At 34.1% G+C, this 20,117-nt stretch overlaps 4 protein-coding genes across 4 annotated transcripts; all 4 read left to right on the top strand.

The window, feature by feature from the left end:
* The first annotated feature begins 3,533 nt into the window (after window positions 1-3,533).
* LOC134245008 (neuronal acetylcholine receptor subunit alpha-6-like) lies at window positions 3,534-4,805 on the top strand. The gene has a single exon (XM_062727259.1). The coding sequence runs from the start codon at window positions 3,534-3,536 to the stop codon at window positions 4,803-4,805; it is 1,272 nt and encodes a 423-aa protein (XP_062583243.1).
* A 6,860-nt stretch (window positions 4,806-11,665) lies between these two features.
* Window positions 11,666-12,937, top strand: LOC134245007 (neuronal acetylcholine receptor subunit alpha-3-like). Its single transcript, XM_062727258.1, has one exon. It carries the CDS (start codon window positions 11,666-11,668, stop codon window positions 12,935-12,937), a length of 1,272 nt encoding a protein of 423 aa, XP_062583242.1.
* Window positions 12,938-15,111: 2,174 nt separating this feature from the next.
* LOC134245015 (acetylcholine receptor subunit beta-type unc-29-like) lies at window positions 15,112-16,491 on the top strand. The gene has a single exon (XM_062727264.1). The coding sequence runs from the start codon at window positions 15,112-15,114 to the stop codon at window positions 16,384-16,386; it is 1,275 nt and encodes a 424-aa protein (XP_062583248.1). The 3' UTR covers window positions 16,387-16,491.
* Window positions 16,492-18,284: 1,793 nt separating this feature from the next.
* On the top strand, window positions 18,285-19,592 carry LOC134245014 (neuronal acetylcholine receptor subunit alpha-3-like). The gene has a single exon (XM_062727263.1). The coding sequence runs from the start codon at window positions 18,311-18,313 to the stop codon at window positions 19,580-19,582; it is 1,272 nt and encodes a 423-aa protein (XP_062583247.1). The 5' UTR covers window positions 18,285-18,310; the 3' UTR covers window positions 19,583-19,592.
* Window positions 19,593-20,117: the final 525 nt, after the last annotated feature.

Raw genomic sequence — 20,117 nt, 5'->3', positions numbered from 1 at the left:
ACAGAAGACAAGTGTTTATATTCTCAGTTTAAAACATGAAATGTAAACAATCATGTACAGAAAAATGGCAAAGAAATGTCGTAGTTCTACGAAGATACCGTGGAAATTCTGTGCAATAAGGATATAAAATGCTTATTCTGAAAGTGTTTATACTTTCTTCAGAAGAAAAAGAAGTGCTTATAATTTTAAAGTGATTGAATTCTAATTACTCTTGCCTGTCTGAACATTTTTAAAGAGACATTTTGTTTTCTTTGGACGCACAATGAGACAGCTGAATATCAAGAAGGTTTTCTTTTTTAAAAAGATGTGTTTGTGAAACACTGATGCTCTTGTCTGGCAACATAGCGAAGATTTGATATTCTTAAATGCAAACTCACTGGAAATACAATTCTGAAATATGAAAGTAGGCCAAGGTTAAAGTTTTTTTTTCATAAGTATGGAAATCTCAAATGTCAAGGTCAAAAGATCAAGGTAATTGGTATCCAATGAAAGTTCTTGCCAAAAAATACATATGTGAAGTATGAAAGCCCTTGCCCTTAACACTCAAATGTTATGGGCAAAGTTAAAGCTTTTTCATAAGTACAAAAATCTCCAAGGTCAAGGTAATTGGTATCCCATGAAAGGTCTTGCCCCAAAGAATACATATGTAAAGTATGGGAGTCCTAGTCATAATCGTTTAGAAGTTAAGGCCAAGGTTAAAACTTTTAAAAAGTACGTCAAACTCCAAGGTCAAGGTCAAAGAGTTAAAGGTCTTGCTATCATATACTAGTCAAAATTTCTAACGCCCCAGACGATATTTTTAAAAGCATTACCTTTAAACGCAATTATGTTGACTGAACCTTTATGTAAGATGAAGGAAAAATAAATAAACAAATACATTTCATTTTATTCCATCAAAATTTATTGCTATGCTTGATGAAAATTAAGTTCCGGTATAGGTACCCTGCAATTCAAAATTCTCAACATTCAGTACCGAGTATGTCCCCCATTTGCACGAATAACAGCAAGACATCTGCTTCTCATAGAGTTCACATAATTGTGCAGAAATCTTTGAGGGAGGTTATTCCATGTGTTAACAAGATCCCTCTCCAGTACTTCCAAATTCTGCTGCTGGGGAATCTGCCTTATCCTTCTGTCTAGCTCGTCCCACACATGTTCAATAGGATTGAGAACCGGACTACATGGGGACCAGTCGAGTAAACGGATGTTGTGTCCCTGCTGCATCTGTGCTGCCTGTGCCTGTCCGACAAAACTAAGCCTACATGTGCTCTCCTGGCACGCAGTCCATCCTCCCTAAGTCTGTTGCGCACAGTTTGGTCACTCAGAGGTCTTCCATGCGTTCCCATTGTTTGTCGCGCCGTTGTGCGTGATGTACTGTGTCTGTTCCTAAAATGCGCAACCCTAATGTAATTGTCCTGTTGGCGTGTCGTGACTCGACGTTTCGGTCTTCGAGGTAGATCATCTGTACTTCCGGTTTGATTGAATTTCCGGACGAGCCTTAGTATGGTTTTATGGTCTCGGTTGAAAGTTCTAGCAAACTGAAAAAAGTTTTAATCAATTTGTTTAGCTTTTTTATTAGTTTTTAAATGTTGGAAGAAAAAAAATTGTACAAAGCGAAAAGAAACACACCTCCCGTGAACTGCGCCCGGCTTGGAACATGCCAACTGCTCTTGCGCGTTCTTGTGCAGATGTGCATCGCATTTCCTTCCAAACTTTAACTGTTTTTTAAGATGATCTTGAGACAGAGAACACGTGGAAAAAACCGTTTTGAAAAACACACCCGAAAACCATTTCGAACTCTCACTTCATGCTTTTCAACAAAAGCGGTCACAGCTGAATAATTTCTAATTGAATTCAGTATTTTTGAATCGCAGACATGAAAGGGTACATACAGCAGACGATGTTTTAAGGACTTTGATATTAACATAACGGTTTCTTCAATTTTCAAAAAATAAAATTGGGGCGTTAGAAATTTTGACAAGTATATGAAAGGTCTTGTCACAAGAATTAAATATTTAAAGTATGAAAGCACTAGCCCTAACCCTTTAAAAGTTATGTCAAGCTTTGCTTAATAAAAGAAGGTCAAACTACAAGGTCAAGGTCAAAGGGTCAAAATTCTTGGTATCCAATGAAGGGTCTTCTCACAAGGATTACATATGTGAAGTATGAAAGCCCTATCCCTTAGTATTCAAAAGTTAAGCCAAGGATTAAGTTTTTTTTACAAGGACGGAAATCTCCAAGGTCAAGGTCAAAAGGTCATGATTGTTGGTACCCAATGAAAGGTCTTTTCGCAGAAAACATAAATGTGAAGTATAAATATCCTGGTATCTACTGTTCAAAAGATATTGCCAAAGTAAAAGTTTGAGATTTTTGTATAAAAGTGGGTTATACTCCAAAGTCAAGGTCAAATTTGGTGGTACTCAAAGAAAGGTCTTGTCACAAAGAATACACATGTGAAGTATAAAAGTCATAGCTCCACGAAATCAAAAGTTATGGACAAGATTAAAGTTTTTGCGGACAAACAGACAGACAGAGAGACAGCTAGATAGAGAGACAGACAGACGGACGGACACTACAAAAACTTTATACCCCGAAAACTTCGTTTATGGGGGCATAAAATATTTAAAACTGATCAACGAAGAAAAGGTTTATATATTGGGCTTACCAATAAACTAGATATATTTTTGAACATCCAACAGTTTCATGCAGATAACGTGTATTTCTACAAAGGTTGTCTGAAAGAAAATTGGCGAAGAACCCAGGACTTGGGTTACAGAAACAGAGTCAGATTTAGTGACATTTGGTAATTTTGTTTGCCCACTCAGTTTCCAACCATGTGAGCATTTTGTGTCAAATCAAGTGCTTTGACATGTGTTTTTGTGTCTAAATTGTGAAATTCTTTCAATGAAACAACAAAAAATTGTCTATGCGTTACATGTGGATTTATGCATTTCTTATTGAAAGCATAGAAATGCATAATTTAGTTGGATATATAAATACAATGACCCATGTTTTATTTTTGTTTTGGAACTTGAAAATGTAAACAGTTATAAAAGTAGTAATCTAATTAAAATTAGATGTTCCGTTAACACTTCTGAAATGAAAGCGGAATCGGGACATTAATTTAAAAGATTGCAATTTAAGCAACAACAAATGTGAAATGACCCTTATTTCTTAAACATGAACATCTCAAATGCTATATGTTGTAAAAACTTTTGACTTAAGATCTCTAACCAGGAATTAATCTCTTTACACTATCAATTTAGTACATTTTTTTTCTTATTTCCTTTAAATGTTCAAGTATATGACCTTAAACTTTTTGTTTTCATTCCTTCTACTTCGCACGGTCACTTCTAGGTGTTTTTCATTAATCCTCACATTGATTGGGATCAATGTCAAAGCGTGCTTTAACATGTGATCTGATCTTAAAATATGTAGTTGATTATATAAATGTCCTATTTAACCTGCGTGTCTGACAAATAACTTCCAGATTTATTAGATTGGAGAATTTTACGAGGACACAGATGAAGACGATGTGGTTTATTTCTTCAGTGTTTTTCATTTATATTTTATTTGGAACAAGTGTTCAGGGAGCAATGTTTTCAGATAGTTCCTCTCTTTACCAAAACTTATTTGGGAATTATAATCCAGATTTACGCCCTCAGTCGAATCTGTCAGAACCAACAAAAGTGGGCATTTATGTTTATCTAATATCACTGAACAATTTAGATGAAATATCCGGAATACTGTCAGTGGTAGCCGCCTTCAGACTGGAATGGAATGATTTTCGCCTCGCGTGGTCGCCGAGCACTTACGGAGGACTGGACAACTTGCCCGTTCCACTCAAAAAGATTTGGGCCCCAAGGCTGTTTCTGATAGACACTGCCAATAAAATGGAAGCTATCGGAGATGGCGACTTTCTCGGAAGGATGTATTCTGATGGCACCATGTCATGGGTGCCAGGTGGACTACTTACTTCCCAATGTAGCATTGACATGTTCAGATTTCCGTTTGACACGCAGGAATGCTCACTTAAGTTTACGCTCTGGGGATATACTTCTGAAGATGCCATCTTGCTTCCATGGAATAATGTTACAAATGTAGACACTTCTTTTTTCAACAAAAATGGCCAGTGGGATTTGATGAAGACTTACTTGGCCCAGTCAAATCTTGGTCCATCCCAGACTCTGATACGCATCACGATGACTCTGAAAAGAAAGTCTCTATATTTCATTCTCAACATGTTGGCCCCAATTCTTCTCCTATCCCTTCTAAATCCATTGGTGTTCGTTTTACCTATGGATAGCGGTGAACGCATTTCCTATGCAATTACGATTTTCTTATCTTTTGCTGTATTTATGACTCTACTCAGTGACAACATGCCAAAATCATCAGAACCTATGGCTCTTCTTTCTTACTTTTTGATTTTTACGATGTGTTTGAGCACACTCATGACTATTTTAACAATATTCACTATGTGTCTTCATTTAAAAGAACCAGAAGCAAAAGTTTCTAGAAAAGTACTGAATGTTTTAAAACTTCTTCAACTCCGTTTTATATTTAATTGTTGTAAGAAGAAAAAATCAGGATCTGCTAGCGTTGGTGCAGAAAATGAAGTCAAAGATGTAGTGTTTGTGAAGACTTGTGTAGGGACTACTAAACTTGAAAACAGAGAAAGTGATGAATTAGACAATGTTACGACTTATAAAAGTGTGGCTCGTGCCTATGATAGAGTATTAATGTACTACTTCTATTTCTTTACTTTCTTTTTCTGGATATCATACGCTGTTTCGGTTCAATTTTGATGAATGTTTCATAGACGTTTTTAAAACTGTTCAACACACATATGTAATTTATTTTCGTTATATAGAATTCCTTAAAAGATGCACTGCTACTCATGTAAATGATATATGATTTTTGACATATTTCTCACATGAAAGTTATATGATAATGTTATTTTGTTCACATCATCCTCGCCTTATGTAAATATCTATTTAAGTACAAGACATTAATTTTTATTAACGTAGCACGAACCTCAGGTTTATAAAATTAGCAGTTAAGTAATCAAAAATACTCATTAAAGTATCTTTGAATCCACAAAGTTCCTATGTAAATTTATCCACAGTATTTCTTTAAAGTTAAAGATTAAAGTTAATTATATTATATAGGGAAAATTGTCAAATTTCCAATATTTTTGCGGAAAAAGGAAATAGGAATATAAGCAATGCATTTTCTAATTGGAAATTGATCAACAAATATATTTTAGGTCAAAAAACGATAGATATCCAGACATTCTTAGCAAATGTCATGATTTTTATACTTATGTGGTATTTTTTGTCTTCTATTTCCGTCATGTATTCTATATTACATAGTGTAAATGACTTTGTTATCATTGCAAGACACCTCAAATCACTTCTAATTCCATATCATGCTTATAAGCATTGATATCTAAGGTTGGGTTAAAAAAAATAAATAAATGACCTCTTCTATTCCTTTACTGAATGTTATGTCTTGTCTTTAATAAGGAGGTGATGTTATTCAGGTATCCATAAATCTTATTTCTCTAAAACTGTATTAATTTTTTTCCTATTATAGGGTACAAATGTCAACTTTTAAGACCTTTTCCTAGACTTCCAAAAATCTTGAATCTTATGAAGATGAATAAAATGAAAATTGTTGCATGAAAAAAAAAATTCAAGCTTCATTTTGATGCATTTCAAATTAAATATCAATTTTTGGAGTTATCCTTCCTGGCGGAGGATATTCTTAAGAATATAATTTGACTGTTGTGTAAAAAGACTCTTTGTTAAATCGTTAAACGTCCCTTGCTGGAACCCAATACTCAATAACATCCTGTGTTTTGCCCCAGATTGGTTTAGTATTTGTATGATGAGAAATTCTTTTTTATAAGTTTCACTGGCATAAAGAATTCAAATTTTTCAATATAATATCATGACAGGGAGCACATGGCGGTAGTGACCGGTCGGCAGGGGATGCTCACTTGTCCATGGCACCTGATCCCACCTCTGATGTTTCGGAGGCCAATGTTTGCTGTGTTCCTATTTGTTATCGTTTTTTTTAACTTTGATATTGAATACTTTTCGTTATCTCCATATCCCTCATGAAGCAAAAGTTTTGGTGAAAACAAAATTATCAGACATAACTTTTGAGGGGGCACATTCAAAAAGTTTTCTACAGTATATTGAATAATTAATAATGTACATATACATATATCGGAAAAATAAGTGACACCCCGGCCATTTCTTCAAATTTAGGCCTTTTCCATTCATTTGTTTTGGGTAACTGATGCACAGTTTTTAGTTTGCAGCTCAACTAAGCCAAGGCTCAAGTGAGCTTTTCTGATCAAAATTTTTCCGTTGGCGTTGTCGGCATCGTCATAAATTTTTCACATTTTCATCTTCTTTTCAAGAACTACTGGGGCAATTTCAACCAAACTTGCCACAAAGTATCCTTAGGTGAAGGGGATTCAAGTTTGTTCAAATGAAGGGCCAGGCCCATTTCCAAGGGGAGATAATTATGAATTAGTGAAACATTAATGGCATTTTTCAAAAATCTTCTTCTCAAGAACCACTAGGCCAGGAAAGATGAAACTCATGTGGAAGCATCCTCAGGTATTGTAGATTCAAGTTTGTTCAAATCATGACCCCCAGTAGGTTGGGGCCACAATGGCTGATCAAAGTTTTACATAGGAGTATATAAGGAAAATCTTTAAAAATCTTCTTCTCAAGACTCAATGGGCCAGGAAAGATGAAACTCATGTGGAAGCATCCTCATGTAGCGTGGATTCAAGTTTGTTCAAATCATGACCCCTGTGGGTAGGGTGGTTCCGCAATGGCCAATCAAAATTTTATATAGGAATGTATAGGAAAAATCTTTAAAAATCTTCTTCTCAGGAATCACTGGGCCAGGAAAGATGAAATTTATGTTAAACCATCGTCAGGTAGTGTAGATTCAAGTTTATTCAAATCATGACCCCTGGGGGTTGGGGAGGGGCAAAATGGCTGATCAAAGTTCTACATTGGACTAGATAGGGAAATATTTTAAAATCGTCTTCTCAAGTACTTCAAAGCCATGATTAGATATAATTTACTTATGTGGAATCATCCTCAGGTAGTATAGATTCTAGTTTGTTCACATCATAACCCCCAGGGATAGGTGGGCCACAATGGGGGATCCAAGTTTTACATTAATATATATATATATATATATATATATATATATATAATCTTCCCAAGAATAGCAAAACCGTGTTTAGTAATACTAGTATTTATATGGAAGCATTTTCGGGTAGTGTAGATTTAAATTTGTTCAAATCATAACCCCCAAGGGTAGGATGGGGCCACAATGGTGGATCAAAGTTTTACTTAGAAAAATAAAGGAAAAAATCCTAAGAACAGAAAAGCTATGTTTAGTCATATTGACATTTAAGCAGCCTCATGTATTGAAGATATAAATTTATTCAAATCATGGCCCTTTGGGGTAGAGAGGGAAACAATGAGGAATCAAATTCAAATTATTATGAAGTTATATATAGGAAGAAAATGTTTTCAAAAAATCTTTTTATCAAGAACAGCAAAGTCATATGCTGTATTAATATGAAGACAATCTCAAGTAGTATTAAAATTCAAGCCTCCCTCCCTTCAGTGAACTTTTCTGTTCTGATCTGATCTGTGCTTTTTCCTAGCCGATTTGCTCAGGTGAGCGATGTGGCCCCTGGGCCTCTTGTTATGGTATGTTCATGTTTGATGATAAAGCAATTTACTAGATGCAATTAAAGAGGAGATGAAATAAGAGATGAATTAGTCATGTTAGTAGATCAGATATATAATACAGACCGATGTAATTCCTCTTATTTGAGGAAGGCTTTATTCCAAAGAAATTCGATCATTGCTTCTTATACTAGATAACATAAGAATACACTTTAAAAAATATGTTTGGTATTTTATAATTTGATTGCGAACATTGCAAAACTCATGTCGGTACATTCTTTGCTCATCAGTATTATGATAATGATGAGATGAAATGCCGAAGACTCTTCTCTGTATTTTATCGTTGATCTGCTAATACTATAACCATAGGGGGACAATGTTTGGGGAGTATCTATGAAGAACCTTCTCCTATCGTCTTGACGTAAGTCTATTTTGTACAGAAGACAAGTGTTTATATTCTCAGTTTAAAACATCATATGTTAACATGTAAACATGTAAATCATGTTCAGAAAAATGGCAAAGAAATGTCCTAGTTCTACGAAGATACCGTGGAAATTTTGTGCAATAAGGAAATAAAATGCTTATTGTTAAAGTGTTTTTACTTTCTTCAGAAGAAGTGCTTATAATTTTAGAGTGATTGAATTCTAATTACCCATACCTGTCTGAACATTTTTAAAGAGACATTTTATTTTCTTTGGATGCAAAATGAGACAACTGAATATCAAGAAGGATTTTTTGAAAAACAAGATGTGTTTTTGAAACACTGATGCCCTCGTCTGGCAACATAGCGAAGATTTAAATATTCTTAAATGCAAACTCACTGGAAATACAATTCTGAAATATGAAAGTAAATGTTAAAGATTTTTCATAAGTAAGTAAATCTCCAAGGTCAAGGTCAAAAGATCAAGATAATTGGTATCCAATGAAAGTTCTTGCCAAGAAATACATATGTGAAGTATGAAAGCCCTAGCTAAGGTTAAAAATTTTAAAAAGTACGTCAAACTCCAAGACGAAGATCAAAGGGTCAAAGGTCTTGCTATCAAATGAAAGGTCTTGTCACGAGGATTAAATATTTAAAGTATGAAAGCACTAGCCTTAACTCTTTAAAAGTTATGTCAAGCTTTGCTTTATAAAAGAAGGTCAAACTCCAAAGTCAAGGTCAAAGGGTCAAAATTCACAAGGATTAAATATGTGAAGTATGAAAGCCCTATCCCTTACTATTCAAAAGTTATGGCCAAGGTTAAAGTTTTTATACCCCTGCAAACGAAGTTTAGGGGGGTATATTGAAATCAGCTTGTCCGTCTGTCCATCTGTCTGTAGACAAGATTTCGTCCGGACCATTTCTCAGAAACTATTGGATGGATTTGTCTGAAAACTTGCACACTTATTTTTCACCATATGAAGCTTTGCACCTGTTATTTTCATCATGATTGGATGATTTTTGTGCATTTTACAGGCATTTTTTGTTTTTTATTTTGTTGTTTTGTTTGGCTTATAACTGGAGAACTGTTAGACTTACAATCATCAAACTTGGCCAATTTATGCATCTTGGGTAGAGGGTGTGTCCTGACCTATTTCAAGGTCACTGTGACCTTTACTAGTAATTAAAGTAAAATTAAAAAAGAAAACACTATCTTTTACTTTTGAATTACACAATCTCAACAATGTAAGACTGTTGCAATATCCCTATTTAAAACATGTTAAATTAAGAAAAAAAAAATTTCATTATATACTTTACAGCAATCCATAACAAATGTTATTTTATAAGAGAAAATCTACCTCTCCCATGGGTATAATTATCAAGCACTGGTCAAGGAGAATTTTGATAACAGAAAATTGCATGTCAAGTTAGAGAGAAATTAATTAGTTTAGTGTAAGGAGCTAACTGGTAGATCAAGCAGTTATCTGTCTCTTGGGAACTGGGCTAAGGATTCAGTCTAAAATTGTTTTAGTGACTAGCCTAACTTATTTAATGAATTTGAGAAAAAGCAACTTCAAACTAATTGGATATTGTATAATACACTATGAAGTTGTATAATAAACTTAATTGATTTCGTGTAATATAATTAAAACTAATCATATTGTGTGTGTGGGGGGAGGGGGGTGTTTTTGGAATCATTTCCCATGCCCATTCTCCATGCGAATTTCAGATTGAAACTTTTAGTCTGATATCAAATCCAAATGAATCAAGTATGTAAAAAAAATTGGTAGATAGCCCCTAAAAATCTAATAATCATGCAGGAACCTTATTCAAAATGATGCATCAAGATTACACAAATTTTTTTCAGTATAAATCTTTGTAACAAAGTTATACAAAATCTTTGTTTTCAGATTTAATTTAAGAATGAAACATGCAATTGTGCATTTCGATTGCATTACAAAGGAGAAAGTTAAGATCCATTCATCCCATGATAGTAATTAGTGGACATGCTTCCAGTCAAAGATTAATTAATGAGTTCTATGTAGGGAAGCTAGCTGTCTCAATCATTTCTGTTAGAGCATATCTCTGATGAAGCAGCTCTTATCTGAATCCTTTGGGAATTGGACAGAAGTGCTGGTCAGTTTAAATAGCATTTGTCATTTGATGGCCATGCAGTCTCCTATTTCTAAAATCTGTTTGGTAAAGGTTAAGTTTTGAAGATTAATTAGTTAAATTGATATATTTTTAAAATATATATATTTTAAAAATACATATTATTTTAAAATATATATATTTTTAAAATATATATATTTTTTAAATATCAAGTGATTCATGTCCCACATGAAAGATATGTGCGTATATGTATGTTTGTGGAGACTCCAATTGTTTCTAAGAAAATAGTGAACACCTCTTAATAGATCCATAAATATTTGTGAAATTGCACCTACTCTGAAAAACCCGCGGGGGTATTTGTCCCTATTGGACAGTTCTAGTTTTTACAAGGACGGAAATCTCCAAGGTCAAGGTCAAAAGGTCATGGTTGTTGGCACCCAATGAAATTTCCTCAGAGAATATATATGTGTAGTATAAATGTCCTGGTATCTAATGTTCAAAAGGTATGGCAAAAGTAATAATTTGAGATTTTTTGTAAAAGTGGGTAAAACTCAAAGGTCAAGGTCAAATTTGGTGGTACCCAAAGAAAGGTCTTGTCACAAGGAATACACACGTGAAGTATGAAAGTCATAGCTCCACTAAATCAAAAGTTATGGGCAAGTTTAAAATTTTTGTGGACAAACAGACAAACAGAGAGACAGCTAGACAGACAGACGGACGGACACGAAAAAAACTTTATACTCCCAAAACTTCGTTTTTACGGGGGCTTAAAAATATTTAAAACTGATCAACTAAGAAGATTTATGTATTTCTTATTGAAAGCATATAAATGCATATTTTAGTTGGATATATAAATACAACGACCCATGTTTTATTTTTGTTTTGGAACTTGAAAATGTAAAAGGTTATAATAGTAGCAATCTAATTAAAATTAGATCTTCCGCTTTCGCTTCTCAAATGATAGCGAAATTGGGACATTTAATGAAATAAGATTACAATTTAAGCTACAACAAATGTGAAATGACCCTTATTTCTTAAACATGAATATTTCAAATGCTATATGATTTTAATGTTGTAAAAACTTTGACTTAAGATCTTTCACAAGGAATTAATCTCTTTACACTATCAATTAAGTACAATTTGTTTCTTATTTCCTTTAAATGTTCAGGTATATGACCTTACACTTTTTGTTTTCATGCCTTCTACTTGGCATGGTCACCTCTGGGTGTTTTTTCATTAATCCTCACATTGATTGGGATCAATGTTAAAGCGGGCTTTAACATTTGATCTGATTTTGAAATATGCAGTTGATTATATAAATGTCCTATTTATTCTGCCTGTCTGACAAATAACATCAGGAGTTATTAGATTGGAGAATTTTACGAAGACACAGATGAAGACGATGTGGTTTATTTCTTCCATGTTTCTCATTTGCATTATATTTGGAACACGAGTTCAGGGAGCAATGTTTTCAGACAGTTCCTCTCTTTACCAAAACTTATTTGGGAATTATAATCCTGATTTACGTCCTCAGACGAATCTGTCCGAACCAACAAAAGTGGGCATTTATGTTTATCTAATATCACTGAACAATTTAGATGAAATATCCGGAATACTGTCAGTGGTAGCCGCCTTCAGACTGGAATGGAATGATTTTCGCCTCGCGTGGTCGCCGAGCACTTACGGAGGACTGGACAACTTGCCCGTTCCACTCAAAAAGATTTGGGCCCCAAGGCTGTTTCTGATAGACACTGCCAATAAAATGGAAGCTATCGGAGATGGCGATTTTCTCGGAAGGATGTATTCGGATGGCAACATGTCATGGGTGCCAGGTGGACTACTTACTTCCATTTGTAGCATTGACATGTTCAGGTTTCCGTTCGACACACAGGAATGCTCGCTTAATTTTATGCTCTGGGGATATACCCCTGAAGATGCCATCTTGCTTCCATGGAATAATGTCACTAATGTAGACACTTCTTTCTACAACAAAAATGGCCAGTGGGATTTGATAAAGACTCACATGGCCCAGTCAAATCTTGGACAATACCAGTGTCGGATACGCATCACGATGACTCTGAAAAGAAAGTCTCTATATTTCATTCTCAACATGTTGGCCCCGATTCTTCTCCTATCCTTTCTGAATCCATTGGTGTTTGTTTTACCTATGGATAGCGGAGAACGCATTTCCTATGCAATTACGATTTTCTTATCTTTTGCTGTATTTATGACTTTACTCAGTGAGAACATGCCAAAATCATCAGAACCTATGGCTCTTCTGTCTTACTTTTTGATTTTTACGATGTGTTTGAGCACACTCATGACTATTTTAACAATATTCACTATGTATCTTCATTTAAAAGAACCAGAAGCAAAAGTTTCTAGAAAATTACGGAATGTTTTAAAACTTCTTCAACTCCATTTTATATTTAATTGTTGTAAGAAGAAAAAATCCGGATCTGCTAGGATTGGTGCAGAAAATGAAGTCAAAGATGTAGTGTTTGTGAAGACTAGTGTAGGAACTAGTAAATCGGAAAACAGAGAAAGTGATGAATTGGACAATGTTACCACTTATAAAAGTGTGGCGCGTGCCTATGATAGAGTATTAATGTACTACTTCTATTTTTTTACTGTCTTTTTCTGGGTATCATTTGCTATATCTGTTAAATTTTGATGCAAATTTCTCAGACTTTTATGCGTCCGGATCAAGAGATCCGAGGAGTATATTGTTTTTTCCTGTCTGTCCATTTGTCTGCAAAATTAACCTTCGCTATACCTTTTGAATCATGAAAGATAGAAACTTCACATTTGGTATTCATACTCCACTAATAAAGTTCTTTCAAATGAGACCAATGACTTCATGACCTAGACTGTGACCTATATGCTAAAATAGAATTTTTTCTGCAAATGTTAACCTTCGCCGTAACTTTTGAAGATAAAGATTTTAAATTTGGTATGCATACTCTATCAATTAAGTTCTTTCCAGTAATACCAAGAACAATGACTTTGTGACCTTGACTCGGACCCTTATGCTAAAAATATTTTTTTGTCTTCAAACTTTGTCCTTCGCCATAACTTTTGAACTAATAAAGTTAGGGACATATTTTTATGTGTCTCCTACTCCACTCATTAAGCCTTTTCAAATGATATCAAGGTCAATGCATGACTTTGACTCTGACCTATATGCCAAAAATAGCTTTTTACGAACTTTGTTGCCGCCAGGAGCATAGTGTTTAACAAACGCATCTTATTTTAATACTGTTAAACACAGTGTAATTTATTATCGTCAATATAGAATTTCTTCTAAAATGCACTACTTCCCTTGTGAATGATATAAAATGACATTTTTTAGATTTTTCTCACATGAATGTTACATGTGGTAATGTTATTTAAAATTTGTCAACACCGTCCTCACAAAAGCAAATCTCTCTGTTTTAGTACAATGTTTTCATTTATTTAATAATTTGATTTGACTATTTTGTAAAAGATCCCTTGCTTGAATGTCCGATACTTAATAAACTATCCAATGTTTCGCCCCAGACTAGACTAGCCCACGCACGTGATTTTTTCTGTTTCCTTGTCATAAACCGTACCAATTTTACACTATAATATCAAACACAAAGTCTTGAATGAAAATAAAATTATCAAACACAACTGTTGAAGGGGTGCATTAAAACTTATTTTTCTACAGTATTCTAAATAGTATAATACAGTCATGTACATGCTGTAAACACTTTTTTATTCGCGTCATCTTTTATTCGTGAATTGTCAGATTGAAATCAATCCGCGAAAATTAATTTTCGCCTCGGAGGGGACATTCTATTTTAACACAAAGCAAATTCATTGGTAAGCAGCAATTAATATTCGAGGGATTAAGAAGGTCGCGAAACTCGCGAATATTCCTTTCACGCGAATAAAGATTGGTTTAATACCCCGGCCATTCCTTCCCATTTAGGCGTTCTCCATCCGTTTGTTTTTCCACCTTTAAGATAATTTACTGATGTGCAGTTTTGATAAATACGTTCACGTATGATGATTAAGTGATTAACCAGATGCAATCAAAGAGAACATGTAAATAAAGATCCATTAGTAGATCAGATAAATAGACCGATGTAATTCCTATTATTTGAAGGAGGCTTCATTCCAAAGAAATTCGATCATTGCTTTATATTCTGGTTAACGAAAGAATACCATTTAAAATATGTTGGGTATTTTATAATTTAATTGCGATTATTGCATAACTGGTGTCGATATGTTCAATGCTCATCACTGTACTAATGATAATGATGAGATTAAATGTCGGAGACTTCTCTCCATTTAATCGTTGATCTGCTAATGTTAGATCCATAAGCTAAAGAAGTGTTGGGATTATCTCTGAATAACCCTCTTATTACTTCTTGACGTAGGTCCATATTTTGCAAAAGTCGAGAGCTTATATTCTCAGTTTCAACATCGAATATTCCCCGTCGTGTTTAGAGATATGGGAAAGAAATTTGTCGTGATTTTACGAAGATTCAGTGGAAAAGTTTGTATAATGAGGAAATGAATAACATTTCTTCAGCTTATTGTAAAAATGTATATAATCACTACAGAAGAAATGGATGTGCTTATTCTCTTAAGGTGATTGCATTCTAATTACCCTTAGTTGTCTCAACATTTTTAAAGAGACATTTTTGTTTTCCTTTGACAACACAATGAGACGACTGAATTTCAAGAGGAGTTGTTTTGAAAAAGTATTTAAACATGATCAACTGAAGAAAAGGGATTAAATATTGGGCTTATAAAAAAAATTAGATATATTTTTGAACATTAACCAGTTTCAGCCATATAACGTTTCTGAAGAGAAAAATGACGAAGAATTCTTTGTTGTGTTGGTGTTTTGTGTTAACCATTGGAACAACGTTGACATCTGTATATGGCTTTATGTATTCAGATGCCGATTTTCTTCTCCAGGATGTCTTCAAGAACTACTCAACAAAAATCCGCCCCAAAGAGAACTTGTCTGAAGTGTTAGAAGTTTCTCTTTTGCCGTTCATGTTTTCAGTGAATGAGTTCGATGAAGTCTCTGGTGTAATGTCCATTGTGTGTGGATTTTTCTTGACATGGCATGATTTTCGGTTGTCCTGGACACCCAACAACTATGGTGGCATCCAGGATATTCCTGTGCCTAAAGAGATGTTATGGGTGCCTAACGTCTTTCTGATTGATCCAGCTAATAAAATGGAAGCAATTGGAAGTAACGACTTCATAGGCAGAATTTCAAATTCGGGTATGGTGTCATGGGTACCAGGGGGTTTAATTCAGACCTTGTGCAACGTTGACATGTATAAATTTCCTTTTGATGTACAGACATGCTCTTTTACATTAGTTTTGTGGGGATATTCACAATTTGAAGCTAAATTAACACCTTTTAGCAATTTCACAACCATGGATACGACTTATTACACGTCAAATGCTCAGTGGACGTTAGAAAAGACTGTTATGAAACCATCTGCACTTGGAGGATATGATAGTTTAATCGAATTACAGTTGATTCTGAAAAGGAAATCCCTATATTTCGTCATAAACATGTTAGCACCAATTCTTTTATTGTCCTTACTCAACCCTCTTGTGTTTGCATTACCGGTTGAAAGTGGAGAACGTGTGTCCTATGCTATAACCATCTTCTTATCTTTTGCCGTATTTATGACTTTGCTCAGCGACAGTATGCCTAAATCGTCTGAGCCTATGTCTTTAATGTCTTACTTTTTAATAGTAACGATGTCTATGAGTACTTTAATATGCGTTTTGGCTGTTGTCACAATGCAACTCCATTTCAAAAATCCTAAATTGCCAGTTTCAAGTAAATGTGTTTTCATGCTGGATGTTTTGAGACTCCGATGCCTATGTCGTATTTGTAGAAAACGTGAAAAGAAGTCTAAAGTCACTGACACGTCCTCGAAATTGGATATAGTTTTTGTAAAAAGTAAAATAGCCGTTGACAAAAGTATAGAAGATGATGAAAAAGAGGAAAAAGTCACTTGGAAAATTTTGGCGAAGGGATATGATAAAATACTAACGAACTACTTTTACGTTCTGGTATTTCTACAGTGGCTTATCCTTGGAGTGGTATTGGCAGTGTGAAATTGTTTAATAAGATTACAGGTATTAATTGTTCAAAAGTTGTTTTTTTTTCGAACGTAGGCTGAGTTCAAAACCATTTATTAATTAAGTTCGGAAATTGTTGAAACTGTGCGTTGATTACTAGTATATCATTTTTAAATGTTCTATTGAACATGTTGAACTGCTTTCTTATTCATTGTGTGTTTTTTGTGTGCTTGTGTCTGTTAATTACTGTTGTACTGGTCGTTAATAAAATATACTTGATGAGATTGTATGATAAGCCTGTTTAAAAATTTTCGAAGTACCACTTCCTTCCACACTTTTATTTGATTTTGATACATCTTAGTACAATATTTCACTATTTCTCCGTGTTTTTTCTACTAAGCCAACTGTGAAATTGATTTGAATGTCATTTTCATGTATACTCAAGGTATAATTTTTGAGATATACACGGAGAAACTCTCACCGTTAAGTGACGTCAAAGTGAGGCTATGGAGATGTTAAAGATAACATGTAGATATAGGGCATAGGGAACTCAAAACATGGAGTATATTTTGGTGCTTATAATCATTTCAGATGTAATTTAGTCATTAAGATGAGTTGGCTTCTGTTTGAAAGTAAGCGTATGATTAGGAAGAAGATATTGTAAGAGATGGACGGACTGACGGAACGGGATAACAGCAATATACCCTATATTTTCTTATAAAATTCGTGTTTAATTTTATATGGGGAGTACTCGAAAAGTGATTTTCAGGTTCAGTATTAACATGATTAAAGCATGCATTTCTGTGGGGTTTTGTCAAATGCATTGTCCTTTTCGAGGAATCAGTAGCTACATGCTTGTATAATAAGAAAAGAAGAGTCTTTAATACAGTTAACTTACATGCAAAAGATTAATTGATATCCCAAAGGTTATGCTAATATATATGTATTTCAATTCACTACCACAAATCGTTTTTTGTTATCTCCTTCTTTTACGAAACAGGAGTACATGTGTATTAACAGGCATATTAAGATTGGTCATGTTCGCAGGGAATTATATATATTGAGATTATTTTGTTTTTGAAAGCCAAGGAATATTTGAAATAAAAAGCCATTGGTTAACCAATTAATCATATTCAGCGAAAACAGGCCCTATATCCATCTGTGTACATCAAATAAAGTGTTTCTTTGATTAACTTCAGGTTAATGAATGTGTGCATAAGGTTATATGGTTAAAACGAAAAAGATCATGTGGAAAAAAAGATTCATTACAAACTATGCCATAACATTGAATAATTTTACGATGGATTTGATGTGGAGTTTAAAATGGTAGTATATTACGGATAACATCAAAAATTAATCTTCAATGCTTCAATAAAGTTCATAATTTACCTCACTAGATAAAATACATAATTTAATTGCTTGACTCAGCTAGAATACCAGATAAGCTGATAATATTTATAAGCTAAGACTAAATCTGTGTAATCGGAATAGTCTAAAGCTGTATTTTAACCGCAAAGTTATTGGATTACAACACCAACTTTACATAAATGTAAAAAGATTTTCCTCTTAATTACATGTCTTTACTTTTTCACTTAAGTTTAATTAACTAATCAAAAGAATCTTTTCCTATATGGAAATATGCAAGCATTCAGAGGAACCAAAGAGGGTGTCAACATTAATTTACAGTAAAAAGGTTTTATTTCAATTATTATGAGGTTATTCTTCTGGCGATAACTGAAAAGCAAATATTGCTCTCTGATAATTGTTGAGCAGATCTTTGTTTTATTAATACATAGTAGAAATCTAACATCATTGATCATTTTGAAATACTATTTAAAAGTGATCATGCGGAAAAGAGTATTAGATATATTGTGCTTGAAATAAAAATCAAAATATTTTTCACAGTCGACCATTTAAATGCAGCTGGCTTAATTCTCCACATAGACTGCTTGAGAGGATTATGAAAGTAGAATCTGCTTGTTTTTATTTTTCTCTGCTGTTGATCAGTGGAATTTTGTCAACATCTGTCCATGGGTATCCGTATTCGGACGCCAAATCACTTCTCCAGGATGTGTTTCAGAACTACTCAACAGAAATCCGACCAAAAGAGAACATGTCAGAAACTTTAGAGGTCTCCGTTAGCCCTATTGTTTTCTCAGTAAATGATTTCGATGAAGTTTCAGGAGTTCTGTCCATTGTTAGTAGTTTTACGTTGTTTTGGCATGATTTTCGACTGACCTGGATACCAAGCAACTATGGTGGCATCGAACATCTCCCTGTTCCCAAACAGAGACTATGGGTCCCAAACATATTTTTGCTTGACCCAGCCAAAAAGATGGAAGCCATTGGGGACGAGGATTTCTTGGGCAGAATTTCTTATTCTGGCCAAGTGACATGGGTACCAGCAGGTCTACTTCAGACTTCGTGCAACGTTGACATGTACAGATTCCCTTTCGACACACAATCGTGCACTTTCACAATAGCTTTGTGGGGATATTCGCCATCTGAAGCAAGATTAATTCCTCACAATAACTTAACGACAGTGGTCACAAGCTACTACTCCGAGAATGCTCAGTGGACGTTGAAAGGGACATTGATGAAGCGGACTGCACTCGCTGATTATGATAATTTACTTGAAATTGGATTAATTTTAGAGAGGAAGTTTCTGTATTTTGTCATTAACATGTTAGCACCAATCCTTCTTCTGTCCTTACTCAATCCTCTTGTGTTTGTTTTACCAATTGAAAGTGGGGAACGTGTATCTTATGCTATTACAATCTTTTTGTCTTTCGCCGTTTTTATGACACTGCTCAGTGACAATATTCCCAAATCTTCAGAACCAATGTCTTTGATGTCTTACTTCTTAATCATAACAATGGCTATGAGCACATTGATATGCGTTTTGGCTGTTGTTACAATGCGTTTTCATTTCAAAGATCCCCTGTTACCCGTCTCACGTCCTTGTGTTTTTATGCTTAATATTTTGAGATTCCAATGTCTGTGCTGCGTCTGTAAAAAAAGCAAGACTAAAGTCAAAGCTAAATCTGTGAAAGTGGATGTAGTTTTTGAAAAGAGTAATGTGGCTGAAGGTAACAATACGCAAAATTTTGAAGAAGGAAAGGAAAAAGTCACTTGGAAGGATTTGGCGGAAGGATATGACAGACTTTTGACGTACTATTTTTACGTCTTTGTTTTCATACAGTGGTGCGTCCTTGTAATGGCGTTGCTGTAAAAGAACTTTGTAAGCAAATTTGAATAAAATTATAACTGTATGCTCAGGAGTTTTCTTTTCATTTTGTTTTGCATTCATTATTTGTCTTTATCAGTAATGATAATAAGAAGCTAGACTTATAATATACATTGAATGCCAATTCTGTTAGCAGATCCAGAAATATTTCTTAAGATACTGGGAACTAATTATAACTTTTTCGCCCGAAGATATTTGCAGAGGAATGATGGACTCGTTGAGTTGTTCCTGGCTCCTGGGGAAGAGTTTTCAAATATGTCTCCTGATAAGACAATTAATAACAATTTCATTACGAGACAAATTAAAACACTTGTAGTTAATTTATTTTAAGTAAAAAATTAAACAGCGACAAGAATGAATTTGTTTAGACCTATACAATGAATCAAAATTATGTTTCTCTTTTAAGATAATTGTATCATAAATTAACAGATTATGGAAAATAAAAGTTCATGTACCGGTATTACAAAATTTTTACAATCTACAAAGCTCTGGAAAGCAAGAAAGACCACGTAAGATCTAA

This window comes from Saccostrea cucullata, unplaced genomic scaffold, assembly GCF_032062105.1.
Source record: "Saccostrea cucullata isolate Sc308-1 unplaced genomic scaffold, CSIRO_AGI_Scuc_v1 ctg7635, whole genome shotgun sequence".
NCBI lineage: Eukaryota > Metazoa > Mollusca > Bivalvia > Ostreida > Ostreidae > Saccostrea > Saccostrea cuccullata.
Note: the sequence above shows the minus strand (reverse complement) of the source record. Positions and strands in the feature narration are given on the sequence as shown.